General features: G+C 44.3%; 1 protein-coding gene across 1 annotated transcript in view; it reads left to right on the top strand.

Moving 5' to 3' along the window:
- The window catches only part of VWDE (von Willebrand factor D and EGF domains), a gene marked incomplete at its 5' end in the record, with an annotated part of 239,537 nt that overhangs the window by 72,793 nt on the left and 152,396 nt on the right, over window positions 1-14,348 (top strand). Inside the window, one exon of the mRNA XM_083367117.1 lies at window positions 3,600-3,736. Within this exon, the coding sequence (XP_083223243.1) occupies window positions 3,600-3,736 (137 nt within the window). The remainder of the gene's footprint in view (window positions 1-3,599; window positions 3,737-14,348) is intronic.

Genomic DNA, 14,348 nt, shown 5'->3' with positions numbered 1-14,348 from the left:
TATTCCCCTCTGTAACTATTAGATCTAAGACCCCCTTGAACCCCTTAAATTTTACACTAAGGCTGGTCTTCCCTTTTACTTTTATTGGACTTTTTTGAAAGTCCGATAATTGAATATTTGTTGGACTAAGTGGAATTCTTTTTCCACTTATTTGTTCAATTCTCTCAAGGGTTTCAGTGGAAATTATCGACACTGAAGCCCCTGAGTCGATTTCCATTCTGCAAGGGACCCCTTGCAGAAGGACTGTGATTTTTAATTTTCCATCCGGAAAATTGTGACCACTTCCCGGCCTTCTCCTATTGATTCGCGCCACCTCCCCTCGAATTGGAATTTTAACCCGGTTTTTAGGGGTCTCCTTGCCACTAGCATTAGGGGTTACCTTACCCTCAGGCCACACATCGACTTCGTTCAGACGGTTGTCGCGAGCGCGGTTTCTGCAGATGGCCTGGATGTGGCCGGTCTTGCCGCATGCCCTGCACTTGGCGGTACGGAATCGGCAGGATGCGCGGGGATGGTTGCCGCCGCAGCTGCCGCATCGGTTCTGGCTATCATTGTCGCGCGGTCTGGTTGCGGTGTCCCGCCACGGTCGTTGTGCCCCGGTCGGTTGTCTTTGCGGAGTTGCGGGTTGTTGACGGCGGCCAGGTTCGGGCCCCTCACTTCTGGGTTGTCTAGGTGCCATCTTTCCAAATCGCCTGGAGACTTCGGCGATCTCTTCCTCCCACTGCTGGTCCACCTCCCCGCAGTCCACATAGCCCGCTTGGTTGATCTCGGGCGCTGCTGCCATGCTACTGCGGGGGGGGGGGTCGCGATACCCGGTTGACTCGTAAGTTAGAAGTTCGTCGAGCACTTCCTGCAAATCGCCGGTGGGTTTGGCGATTATTCTGTTTTGTAGTTGTTCATCACGCAAGCCCAGTACTACTTTGTCCCGAATTCTTATTTCTAAATTATCGTATTTACATCGTACTGCGGCTTCCCTGACGGCAGCGACAAATTTTTGTATGGACTCTCCCGGTCTCTGATTCCTCTTTTCGAAGATGCGCCGCCAAAAGAGTTCGGACCTTCGGGGTGTAAAGTGGACCTTTAATTTAGCGAGGAGGTCGGCATAAGGCACGCTAGAGACTGGTTGCGGTTGACACAGTCCGACAGCGACTCTGTAGACCGGTGTGCCGCAGATCGTCAATAATGCCGCCGCTTTTTTACGGTCATCTGTGATTCCGTTCACTAACAGGAACCCTTCGACTTGACCGATGTATTCTTCCCAATCTTCGGGGAAGTTTGGGTCGAATTCCTTCAATGACCCTATTTGCGCCATTCGGAGAATTTTTTTCTTATTCTGCCGCGGCCGCTCGGTTGACTGTGACTCGCTCTGAATTTGCCGCCTTTCGCGACAATTCCGCCAATTCTCTGGTCTTCTGTCAATCCCACCTTCGTCGCCAGTTGTTTGGTTCTAATTGACGAGGACTCAGAGTGGTTTAACAATGAACGAGTTTATTGAATACACAAAGTCAACTGTCAACTGTCAAATGTTGCAACCCTTTTATAGAGAAAGCCTTTGAACTGTAACCAATCAATGGAGACTCTTTTCCCGCTCCTAGGTTGTGGCGTCCAATGAATGCACCTTAATTTCCCGCTCTGAACCTTGCTAAGCTGCAATGTGTTTGCAATCTCTTACTTGCCATGTTAATAACTATTTACATACACAACAGGTTGTATGCCATGTGTGAGTTCCGGCACCTTTTTCTTTTACAAAAAAAGCACTGCTAATACTCCTCCCTCCTATTTTCCCCACAACAAACCTGTGAGGTGGGTTGGGCTGAGAGAGAGTGGCTCACCCAAAGTCACCCAGCTGGTTTTCTGCATAAGGCAGGACTAGAAATCATAGTTTCCTACCTTCTAGTCTGGTGGCTTAACCACTAGACCATTCTGGCTCTTATGCCATGCTTATTTGCTACAGACTGATGAGACATCAGAATAATACAATTTTGCACACTGAGCAGAATGATGTTTCTTGGCAGAATTCTCACAGATTTTGCTAATGAGATAATTTGCAAGGAACTCCATAAAGTTAAAGTGAAGTAACTATCAAAGAATATTTCCAGAAATATAAATATAGTCTAGTATTTAGACACATTATTCCAAATTTATATATACTTATGGAATCACTGTCTTGGCAAGACCATTGACTAGATCAAATATAAAACGTATTTTCATTGGTCTCTAATTAGCCTTGAATGAGATAATCTTATTAATTTAACAACACACACTGTAATGAAAAACACTTTCCAGAGCAGATGGCTTCAGTTCAGTGGTGGGATTCAGCCGGTTCACACCGGTTCAGTAGAACCGGTAGCTAAATTTTGTTGAGTTCAGAGAAACGGCTGAACCCATGCTGCTTCTGGAAGTCTGTTCTAGGCCTCGGAGGCCTGGAGGAGACTCCCAAGAGCCCTGGTGGAGGCCTCCCAGGCCTAGAACAGCCCACCGGAAGTGCATTGATGTCACTTCCAGAAGTCTATTCTAGGCCTCAGAGGACCAGGCCTGCATCCACGCAGAGAACCTGATGTTCAGGTATTTGAATCCCAGCACTGCTTTAGTTGCCACATAAAATGTAAGAACAATGCCAATCTGTGTTTTCAATGTCTGTTTTTCCTATTGCCTTTTCTTGGAAATTGTTAATTTAATTTAATTTTTTGACATAAGAAGCCAAAAGCTAGTATTTTAGACAACAAGGACACACAAGTAAAGTTTGTACATAAAAGTTTTTATATATAAAGTAAAAGCTTAAATCTACTATACTTGTACACAAATGTTAACTCTAGGTAGAATCACTTTCTTAAAGGAGCTGATCTGCAACTACTAGAGGATCCTGATGCATTTGTGGCTCTTGCTAAACAATAATGGAAGTGGTGACCAGAAGAGTCTTTGCTCAGCTGACATTGGTGTGCTAGTTGCAAGTATACTTGGATTAGGGTATCTTTGGCAATAGTGACTCGAGCATATTTCATCCCATGACTAAAGTTCTGTGACACACTCTACTTGGGACTGCCTTGGAATGTGATTTGGAAGCTTCAATTGCTACAAAATGCAGTGGATAGGTTACTAATAGAATCACTATTTAAATGTTTTCCTATCCTTTGATCATTGCAATGGTTATCAATAAGCTTCTGGGACCATTTCAAAATCCTGGTTGAAATTGAAAGCTATAATACCTTAGAAGCCTTCTTCCCTAGATGAAAACTACCTGGTTTATCTTCTCATGTGAAGAGCAGTTGCTAGAAATCCTATCCTTGCATGAATACTAAAATGTATGGACCCCAAAACAGTTCTTCTCTGGAGTGGTCTCCATGCTTTGGAATACTTTTTCTTAATGGTTTACCCTTCCCTTTATCTTTTCACAAGTTAGCTATAACAATTATTTTTGAGCAGCCATTCAGGTTTTAGATAGTTAATATTTGGGACACCATAGCATTGTTTCCACTGCTATGTTACTTGATTTGAATTGTGACCAAACAGAAAACTGATCAAATAGTGCAGTAAATATAGCAAATAACTAAATACAAACAAATAATTAGTTGATTATCACATCTTTATCTCAATACTAGAGCATTCTGTGGAGATTACCAGTCTACTCAATGGTGGCTTCTGCGATGTAAGATTTTCCAACTGTAACAACATCCAAGTGTATGGAGTTGGGTTTAATGACTCTCCTGATCTTCACTGTGAAGTCACCAGACTGACTGTAAGTAGTTTAATACGAGACCATGAAAAGAATGAAATATTTATCAGAAAGCTTCTTGCATTCAATAAACTCTGTGAGAAGGGGAGACTGATAAAATATTCAGTTTCAAGAAAATTTAGCTAGGTAATTGAATGGTAATCAAATAGAAAGATTGTTTTCTTCCAAATAAATACTTTTGAGTGGCAGATGTAAGAATGTAGAGTCTTATTTTTTTTCTTGGAAGAAGATGAATGTGTGCAGGCATCAACATACAGTATATGTCTTTCAGGATTAGCTGGTGGTTATTAATTATTTGGGAGATACTGATGAATTTAGTCTTTTTTTGGAGGGGGGATTAATTTTTAATCAGGACTTTCTTTCAAGTTACTTATTCCATTCTCATCTCTATTCAGGTTGGTTTCCTTTTTCTCTTTCTCTTCCCTTTCCAAGTGAGTTGTATTTTCTTTCTTCTCCATTTCCAGCCTTCCCTTTCTTTTCCCAGTTTCTGTTTAGGAAAGAGGGAAAGATGTGTATGTATGTATCTTGATGTGCATTCGGAATTCAATAAATGGACTACCTTATTATCAATCAATTCACTTTTACTTACAATTATTAATTCATAGATGATATATTTTGATCCTGCTTTGATTGTTGGGACTGAGAATCTATATCCAAGGTTAGTCTTAGATGGATACAGTATGAAAATTAAGCAATAGAAAGATTTTTTTAAATGTTCATAAAATTTTTAGCTATTTTTTCTTTGGGTGCTGGGGCTGGGAATAATCTTAAATCCAGAGTTACTTTATTTTGGGATAAATATGTCTATCACATGTTTTTGAAAGTAAAGCCACATATTAGAGAGCAAGAGAGCCAGTTTGGTCTAAACTTGGCACAAGGCTAGAAACCAGAAGATTATGAGTTCTAGGCCTGCCTTAGGAATGAAAGCTGAATGACCTTGAGCCAGTCATTTTCCTTTAGCCCAGTCCTATTTCCAAACACTGTACAAAATCAAGAACACTTGCATTTTATGATTAAAACAATGGAAGTAAAGCAGAACAAAGATTTCTAGGTGACAACACCTGGCAGCAAACTCCATTAATTACTGGTGATGTGCTATGGTGAAATTTAGTGCACAGGTATCAAACTTTCCGCGTCATGTGACGTCGCGATGTATTGCAACTTTTTTTGCATTGCTGGAGCTGTGGTGGGCACGGCCTTCATATGATGCAACCAGCCCACGGGCTGACAGTTTGACATCCCTGCTCTAGTGGATTATGGCAATTACAGCTAAAAGAAATCTGTGATGGATTTCTTTTACATTCCTCGTTCTATTGATTGGTTATCTTCCTGCATAGATATCTATAGAGATTGGCTAAAATTATTGGTTCCAAAAGTAAAAAGTTCTCTTTCTGACATGCACATTTTATACAGTTGGTGCCAGAGCACTTCAGAGATTAGTTTATAAGTAAATCAAAACCATGCAGTGTCTCCCATTTTTCTGTGGGCTTTTATCCCACTTTACTATAGTTCACTGAAGCCTAAAATCACATTATTATTACTTCTCAATTTTGTGCATCTGGAATCTGTATGCATGACTGCATTATTTCCAAAGACACTTGAATTTTAAGTGTCACAGCTAACTAACCAAGTTTCTTGATACACAGCTGTAGTCTTCATCTGAATTGAAGGATTATTAATGTTACTATACATCACCTCAGATAATACAAAGTTTTCTAACACTTTGTTTTATCTGAGTGAAAACAAATCTATGGCTAAGAAGTACATGAATGAGAGAGTTTTTCAGTCATATAATTTCAAAACTATATAAATTTTGTCAGGAACTTTCTCAATGAAACTAGAAGGATTCAGAATATTTCATGAAGCAGCACGGAGACGGCATTGGTCGCTCTGGTGAATGATCTCTGGAGGGCTCGGGATAGGGGATATTCCTCTGTCCTAGTCCTATTAGACCTCTCGGCGGCTTTTGATACCATCGACCATGGTATCTTGCTGCGGCATCTCAGGGGATTGGGAGTGGGAGGCACAGTTCTTCAGTGGTTCTCCTCCTATCTCCTGGGACGCTCGCAGTCGGTGTTGGCAGGGGGGCAGAGATCGGCCCCTAGGTCTCTCGTTTGTGGAGTTCCTCAGGGGTCGGTTCTCTCGCCTCTCCTGTTCAACATCTACATGAAACCGCTGGGTGAGATCATTCGTGGTTTTGGAGTTGGGTATCATCAATATGCTGATGATACCCAACTTTTCATTTTGACCCCAAACCACCCCAGTGATGCCCTCGCTGTGATGTCCCATTGCCTGGAGGTGGTACGGGTCTGGATGGGGAGGAACAGACTTCAACTCAACCCTGACAAGACTGAGTGGCTGTACATTCCGGCATCCCGGGACATTCAAAATGTTCCATCTCTTTCTATGGGGGGTGAGCTCTTACCCCCCGTGGATAGGGCTCGCAACTTGGGAGTCCTCCTAGACTCACGACTTACCCTCGAAGACCATATAGTAGCCATGACTAGGGGGGCTTTCGCCCAGGTTTGCCTGGTGCGCCAGTTGCGGCCCTATCTGGACCGGGATGCCCTGTGTACGGTCACTCATGCGCTCGTGACCTCTCGCCTAGACTTTTGTAATGCTCTCTACATGGGGCTTCCCTTGAAGACCACTCGGAGGCTCCAACTGGTACAGAATGCGGCCGCGAGAGTTGTCTTGGGAGTTTCCCGGTACTCCCATGTTACACCTTTGCTCCGCGAGCTGCATTGGTTACCAGTTGTCTTCCGGGTGAGGTTCAAGGTCTTGGTTATGATCTTTAAGTCCTTAGATGGCATGGGTCCGGGATACCTCGAGGACCACCTGCTGCCGGCGTCAACTCCCCTCCGCCCTGTGCGTGCCCACAGAGAGGGCCTCCTCAGGGTGCCTTCAGTCAGGGAATGTCGACTGGTGGCCCCCAGGAGGAGGGCATACTCTGTGGGTGCCCCGGCACTATGGAACCAACTGCCGGTTGAGCTCCGGATGGCATCGGACCTCCGATCCTTCCGTCGCGGGTTGAAGACCCACTTGTTCGAGTTAGCTGGTCTGGCCTGAAGGGGAATATGGGTTTTTTAATTGGTTTTATTATCTTACCTTTGCTGTATTTTAATTGGGCATGGTTTAATTTTCTTTTAATTTTTGTATACCTATTTATATATGCCCTGAGAACTGCCCTGAGTCCCTAGGGAGAAGGGCGGTATAGAAATCCAATAAAATAAATAAATAAATAAATAAGCATGCGTGGAAACTAGCATGTATGCTCCTGAATTACAAACAAAAGTACAAAATATTTAACTGGCATACAGATAGCTGTAAATATCATTGCCCTTTTTCATGCATTTCAATCGGGCAAGGCTGGATCCCCACATATCGAAATGTCTGAACACTTAAAGTTACATTAATGTTACACCAGCAACTTTTGTGGAGATGGTGCTAGAGAGTACATTTTCCCCATAACAACATTCTTTCAAATATTATCAAATGGAATCAAGCCTTAAGGGTCTAGTAACAAAAATATTCTCAAAATATTTTATCAAGAAGCTGTTATCCAGCATATCTGACAATTCCCCAACCATGCTTACAGGAAAACCCTGGAAAAACAATCTTACCTATAAGAATTATACCTCTGTATGTATATATATATATATATATATATATGTATATATGTATATATGTATATATGTATATATGTATATATGTATATATGTATATATGTATATATGTGTATATGTGTATATGTGTATATGTGTATATGTGTATATATGTATATATGTATATATGTATATATATATATATATATATATATATATATATATATATATATATATATATATATATATAGATCTAGAGTCTCGGGTTTCTTCCCGCGTTGTGGCGACGTTTTGACGAAATCCCATCCGTCATCATCAGGCCAAAGTGTTCCTCCTGCTGCTTCCAGGAGCAATGTGTGCTTCCAGGATATATATATATATATTTATTTATTTATTTATTGATGGGATTTATATCCCGCCCTATCTCCTGAAGGACTCAGGGCGGCTCACAATAAAACATATAATAAGTACATAAATCAAGATAAAATGAAAATTGAGAACATCAGTGCAATAAAAAATTAGAGAATTTTAAAATGAATTAAAAATACTAAATATAAATTAATTAAAATGCCTGTCAGTCTAGGTCAGCTTGGTGGAACAGGTGTGTTTTGAGGCCGCGGCGAAAGGATTGGAGGTTTTGGGCTATCCGAAGCTCAGGGGGGAGCTGATTCCATAGGGTTGGTGCTCCCACAGAGAAGGCCCTCCCCCTGGGGGTCGCCAGCCGACATTGCCTAGCTGACGGTATCCTGAGGAGGCCTTCTCTGTGTGAGCGTACTGGACAATGGGAATTTGTTCCCGGCAGCAGATGGTCCTGCAAGTATCCCGGACCTAAGCCATGTAGGGCTTTAAAGGTAAGTACCAGCACCTTAAATCTCACCCGGAGGGCAACTGGTAGCCAATGCAGCTCACGCAGGAGGGGTGTAATATGGGAGTATCGGGAAGCTCCCATCACAACCCGTGCAGCTGCATTCTGCACCAGCTGAAGCCTCCGGGTGGTCTTCAAGGGCAGCCCCATGTAGAGAGCATTACAGTAATCAATACGGGAGGTAACGAGTGCGTGGGTGACTGTACGTAGGGCATCTCGGTCCAAAAAGGGGCGCAATTGGTATATAAGACGAATCTGGGCAAATGCCCCCCTAGCCACGGTTCCAATGTGATCTTCAAAACTGAGTCGTGAATCTAGGAGGACGCCCAGATTGCGTGCTTTATCAATGGGAGGTAACATCTCTCCTCCTATAGTCAGAGATGGAACCTCTTGGACTAAACGAGATGACGGTATGTACAGCCACTCAGTCTTGGCCGGGTTGAGTTTTCTCCCATCCAAATCTGTACCGCTTCCAGACAACGGGACATCACATCAAGGGCATCACTGGGTTGGTTCGGGGTGGAGATGAATAGCTGGGTATCATCAGCATATTGATGATATTTCACCCCGAAGCTACGGATGATCTCTCCCAGCGGCTTCATATAGATGTTGAACAGGAGGGGCGAGAGCACCGAACCCTGAGGCACTCCACAATTAAGAGGCCTAGGGCTTGACCTCTGCCCTCCTGCCAACACCGTCTGCGAACGGTCCGAGAGGTAGGAGGAGAACCAACGCAGAACGGTGCCTCCCACTCCCAGCCCCTCAAGACGACGCAGTAAGATACCATGGTCGATGGTATCAAAAGCCGCTGATAGATCTAATAGGACCAGGACAGAAGAATAACCTCTATCTCGGGCCCGCCAGAGATCATTCACCAGCGCGACCAATGCCGTCTCCGTGCTGTGCCCCGGTCTGAAACCCGATTGGTACGGATCTAGATATTCAGCTTCCTCCAGGTTCAAAGGGAGCTGTCGTGCCACCACACTCTCAACGACCTTCGCAAGGAAGCGAAGGTTGGAGACAGGACGGAAGTTGTTTAAAACAGCTGGGTCCAGTGCCGGTTTCTTGAGGAGGGGCCTTACCACCGCCTCTTTCAAGGCAGCAGGGAAGTACCCTTCACTCAGTGAGGCATTGATAACTGCTAGGAGCCAGCCTCGTGTAACCTCCCGAGAAGCATAGACTAGCCAGGAGGGACACGGGTCCAACAAACATGTGGCGGCACTTAGTTTCCCCATGATCTTGTCCACTTCATCCGGAGTCACAGGATCGAACTCTTCCCAGATGTACTTGGCCAACTTCATCGATTTCCTCTCGTTAGATACTGCCCAGTCAGAGTCCAGACCAGCCCGAATCTGAGCAATTTTGTCCACCAGATATTTACTAAATTCCTCAGCCCGTCCATGTAGGGGGTCCTCTCCCGTCTCTTGACTTAAAAGGGAGCGGACCACTCTAAATAGGGCGGCCGGGCGATTATCTGCGGACGCAATGAGGGTGGTGAAGTAGGCGCGCTTTGCCACCCTCATTGCCACAAGATAGGATCTAGAAAAGGATCTTAACTGTGTTCGGTCAGACTCAGACCGACTGGCTCTCCAAATGCTCTCTAGGCCCCTTCTCTGGCGCTTCATCTCCCGCAGGTCCTTGGAGAACCAAGGAGCGAGTCGGGACTTGCGCCGGGTCAGAGGCCGCAAAGGGACAACGTGGTCGAGCGCCTCCGAAGCAGCCTGTTGCCAGGCATTAACTAAGGACTCGACCGGGTTGTGGGAGAGGGAGGTGGGAATCGGTCCAAGCGCCATCTGGAATTTATCTGGGTCCATCAGGCGCCTGGGGCGGAACCACCTGGTCGGTTCCGCTTCCTGACATCGGGGGGTGACGTGACGGAGGCCCAACCGCAGGAGGTAGTGGTCTGTCCATGAAAGGGGTTGTGATGTTGGAGTAACCCCACCCAGCCCATTTAGCCACTGCCCAGAGACAAAAATTAGATCCGGCATGTTTCCTCCCTCGTGAGTTGGGTCCTGAGTAATTTGAGTAAGGTCCATGGCCGTCATGAAGGCCATGAACTCTCGGGCCACTTCTGATGCACTGCCCAGGGAAGGTAGATTAAAGTCTCCCAGTACCATAAGCTTTGGAAATTCGACCGCCAATCCTGAGATGGCGTCAGGTAGCTTGGGTAGAACCGTTGCTGTGCAGCTTGGAGAGAGGTATACCAGAAGTAGACCCAACTGACCACCAGGACCCCACCTTAAGAGGAGGGATTCACATCCGTCTATCTGAGGGGCAGTGGCCTCCCGCGGATGGAGGGTCTCTCTGATAACGATCACCACGCCACCTCCCCTACCCTGAGCTCGAGGTTGATGTAGCACACGGAAACCTGGAGGGGATAAATCAGTCAGAGGGACCCCTCCCTCTGGGCCCAGCCAGGTTTCCGTGATGCATGCCAGGTCTGCGCCTTCCTCCTCGATCAAGTCATGGATGAGGGGAGCTTTATTCACAACAGACCTGGCATTAAAATAGATCAGCCTGAGCTCAGGAGTCAGACCTCCCTCTTCCCCAGGGCAGCAAGCGGGAGCCAGAGGGTCAGAGCGCGCCACAGCAAGAAGATAGCGTGGGCGTGATCTCAGAATACGATATGACCCTCTGCTCCTCCATCTGCTGCCATTCCCAATTACTGTGGGGATCGGTATCCCTGTCCCATCCCCCTGGTTTACAAGACTCTCCTTGGCCCTCATATTGCCGCGACCATTGGCCAACTTAGGCTGAGACAGGTCCGGTGGGATCTTCCCCTCGATTTGCTGGGCCTGACCCTCCCCCCTCCCTAACCCTTCAAAAATTTTTAAAAGAAAACCCAAGAGCCTCTTCTTGGCGCCATGCCACCTCTCGGGGTCCCAGGACCCGTCATTAAGGAAACGGCGGCGTAGGTCTGATGGCCATCTCTGAGAGAGTGGGGAAGCTCTCAGGGCAAGTAGCTCACTTCTGGTGTAAGCCATCAGAGGTGGAAATAGGAGTAAAGGACGAGCTGGTAGGAACAACTGCATATCAAGACCACAGAGCTGAAGTAATGGCTCCTGAGAACATGGTCACCCTCTCACAGTGATCAGGATCTCAGGGGGTCACCATCCAGCTCCGGGTAGGTCGCAGGAGGAGAGAGAGTCCGGTGAATGCTAGCATAGTCTGTTGGTGGATAACTTCGTAGCTCCGGTGATGAGCGATGGTAGTTCATCTATCTCCATGCCTAAGATGTCATCGCGACCGAGGGGCTGTAGTCAACTATATATATACACACATATATAGTTGAAAATTTGATATTATATTTTTAGTTTCTGAAGAACAGGTTGCTAAACATTCTGAAAGTATTATTGAGTGAATGCTATAACAAAAGAGAAGACAAGGGGTTCTTACAGTACAGTTTACCAACCTAAAACTATCCCAGCCAATTCCTGCAGCAGTTCCCAACACTTTTCAAGGCGATAGATAGATAGATAGATAGATAGATAGATAGATAGATAGATAGATAGATAGATAGATAGATAGACGGGTGGGTGGGTGGACAGAGACAGATAGACAACCTTTATGGTCATTTGTTTACTGTGGGCAGACATTTAAAATGAAATTCTGTTCTTGGTCTCAAAAGTGTACACATACATAATGTCTAAAGTTAGTTTAACAGTCTTTCCATTTTTCTGCTAATTTGTCCTGGAACACACCCTGTAGTATAATGATAGGCATGTGCAGGAATCTGGATTCCAAGAGCAAACCATGATTTGGGGGTGGGGTGGGATGAGCATCTATATAGCATCTATAGGGAACCCATGGGTCTTTTCCTAGGCATACAATAGCACAATCCTCAGAAAAGACAATTCTGACAGGTGTTATGCATTTGCATTTATACAAGCTGAATATTTTGCCCTTCCAGTATCACTCTCTTCACAGCCTTATTAATAGAAATAGGCTATGGTGGTATTTTTTGAATCTATTTCAAAATAGCCAACTATTCCAAAACAGCCATAAAACTACCAATATTAAAAGAAGAACTTAGACTATCAGTCATTCAACCTGGCTGGTAGCATGGACGTAAGAAAAATGTCTTGCTGAGTACAATGTTCTTTGTGTTGCAATAATAATTAAAAAAAAGAGTGAGTGCTTCTATTTCAGCAATTATCAAAGTGTTTTAATTTGTAGCAACATAATTTTAGGCATTTTCGGATGAGCCAAATTATTTGGATTCTTTTTCGGTCATAATTCCAAATGTGATACGAGATTCAGACTCCTTGAGTTACCTTAGTGGATGACCAATATCTACAGTCCATCAGAGTTTTCATTATCCAGCAGGCAGCTCCTGTACAATTAAGGATGATATCTTACTGGACTACCTAGACAGTATTAGGTCATGGAAGCACTGTAAAAGTAACTTTCATCTTTTCAGTGAGATGGTGTTTACTTGATGGTGCTGTGAACGTAGGAGGAGCTATTGTTTGATTGCAAGCCCTTTGGTCAGTGGCAGATCAATTGCAGATGCAAGGCTTTTATAGCCAACCCATAGCGTAGGAGGAAGCTAAGTGTGATCACTTGTTCCTTTAATTTTTCTGCATAGAACATAGATTTGAAATAATCTGAGACCAATTTTTCCCCCCTTCTGCTCCAAAGTGGTATTGGGGAACTTGCCATAAATAGGAGCTGGGATTCCTGGGAGCATAAAAGTTTATATCTACTGAGAGTTGACTAAAACAATTCAGCCCTAAGTGGTTGTCAGAAATATCTTTCCATAATTACATGTAGCAGACCATTTGTCAACTGTCCTGTATTTGGCAACAGTTGTCCATATCTTGGCCATATCTTATTTAGACTTTTGTTTTACAGTGTATTCTGAATCGAGTTCTAGAGCCGAGATCTCCAACCTTTCCAGTCTCAAGGACCAAAGAGAAGGAGAGCAGCTTCAAAATTGGTGTGCATGCATGTGTGCGCGCACAGGGCCACACACACTGGCATGGCACTAGCAGCCCTGTTTGCCCATGTGGCATTCTCTGGTGCCGTGTGCATGCATGAATGGCTGCACACCCCCACAGCTGCTAGCAGCCCATTCGTGCATGCACAAATGGGCCGTGCAAGCCACCTGGGCTAGTGGTGCATGCACAAACAGGCTGTGGACACCTGCTCTACACTAGCATTCCCATTTGCGAACAGGGCCATGGGTGCTAGCACGAGTGGGGGGGAAATACATGCCCATACGTGCGTGCACTGGTCAACCATTTCTGCAGCCCACTGGCCAAGAGCCCACAGCCCAGTCCTAGGCCATGGAGCATAGGTTGGGGACCCCTGCTCTAGAGGATCTGAAATCACTGACTAGTTTGAAATGAGGGAACTCAGATATTGGTCATTACTTCCTGTCAAAATATTTTTTATGAAAATATTGAAAGCGTGCAATGCTTTTTTTCAGGGTCAGTTAAAGACCGTGACTTTTTGTTTTTATTTATCTTTTTTTTACAGCTTCTCCTCTTAGATCTGCCCTCTCAAGGACATCATGTTCACGTAGTTGTGTCCCTCAAATACAGGGAAAGACTCTCCTATTTGTTTTCAGATTATGGAATTGCCTCCATCTATAATTATGTGGACATTGTTTTAATGTAATGCTTTAAGTGTTCTACATTTATTGTTCAAACATTAATGTATTTATATTGTATAATGCTTCACTTTAGTTAGTTCGTTAGTTGATTTACATTCCTTCAGAGACTTTTGCAGAAAGGTTATTTTAAAAAGAAGATGTTGGTAAGTAGACATATAACTTTAATTAACCTTTCGGATTTTTATATAAATGTGAAAATATATTCCGGATCTATTCATGCAAGAACTTTGGGGAACAGCTTGTCGCTGTATAGCTCTACTCATGACTTGGGAATGATGTTTTTTTTTTGCTAATTACCATTCCAGAACACAAATAGATTTCTGAACTGTATATGTGCCCTATAAACATGTTTGTTTCTTATCACTGGACTGAAGGAGAACTCAGGGGGTCAAGCTAACCCAAATAACTCTTCCCAGGGAAAACAAATTACTAGCTCAGCTATATGGTGTCAGTTTTCCCAAACTAAACCAACAGCTCAGCTATAAAACATTTAGAAGGCCAAATGATAAGGATGAGAAAAGATACTAG

This window comes from Vipera ursinii, assembly GCF_947247035.1.
Source record: "Vipera ursinii genome assembly, chromosome: 1".
Taxonomy (NCBI): Eukaryota; Metazoa; Chordata; class Lepidosauria; order Squamata; family Viperidae; genus Vipera; species Vipera ursinii.
This window is presented reverse-complemented; position numbering and strand designations above follow the sequence as displayed.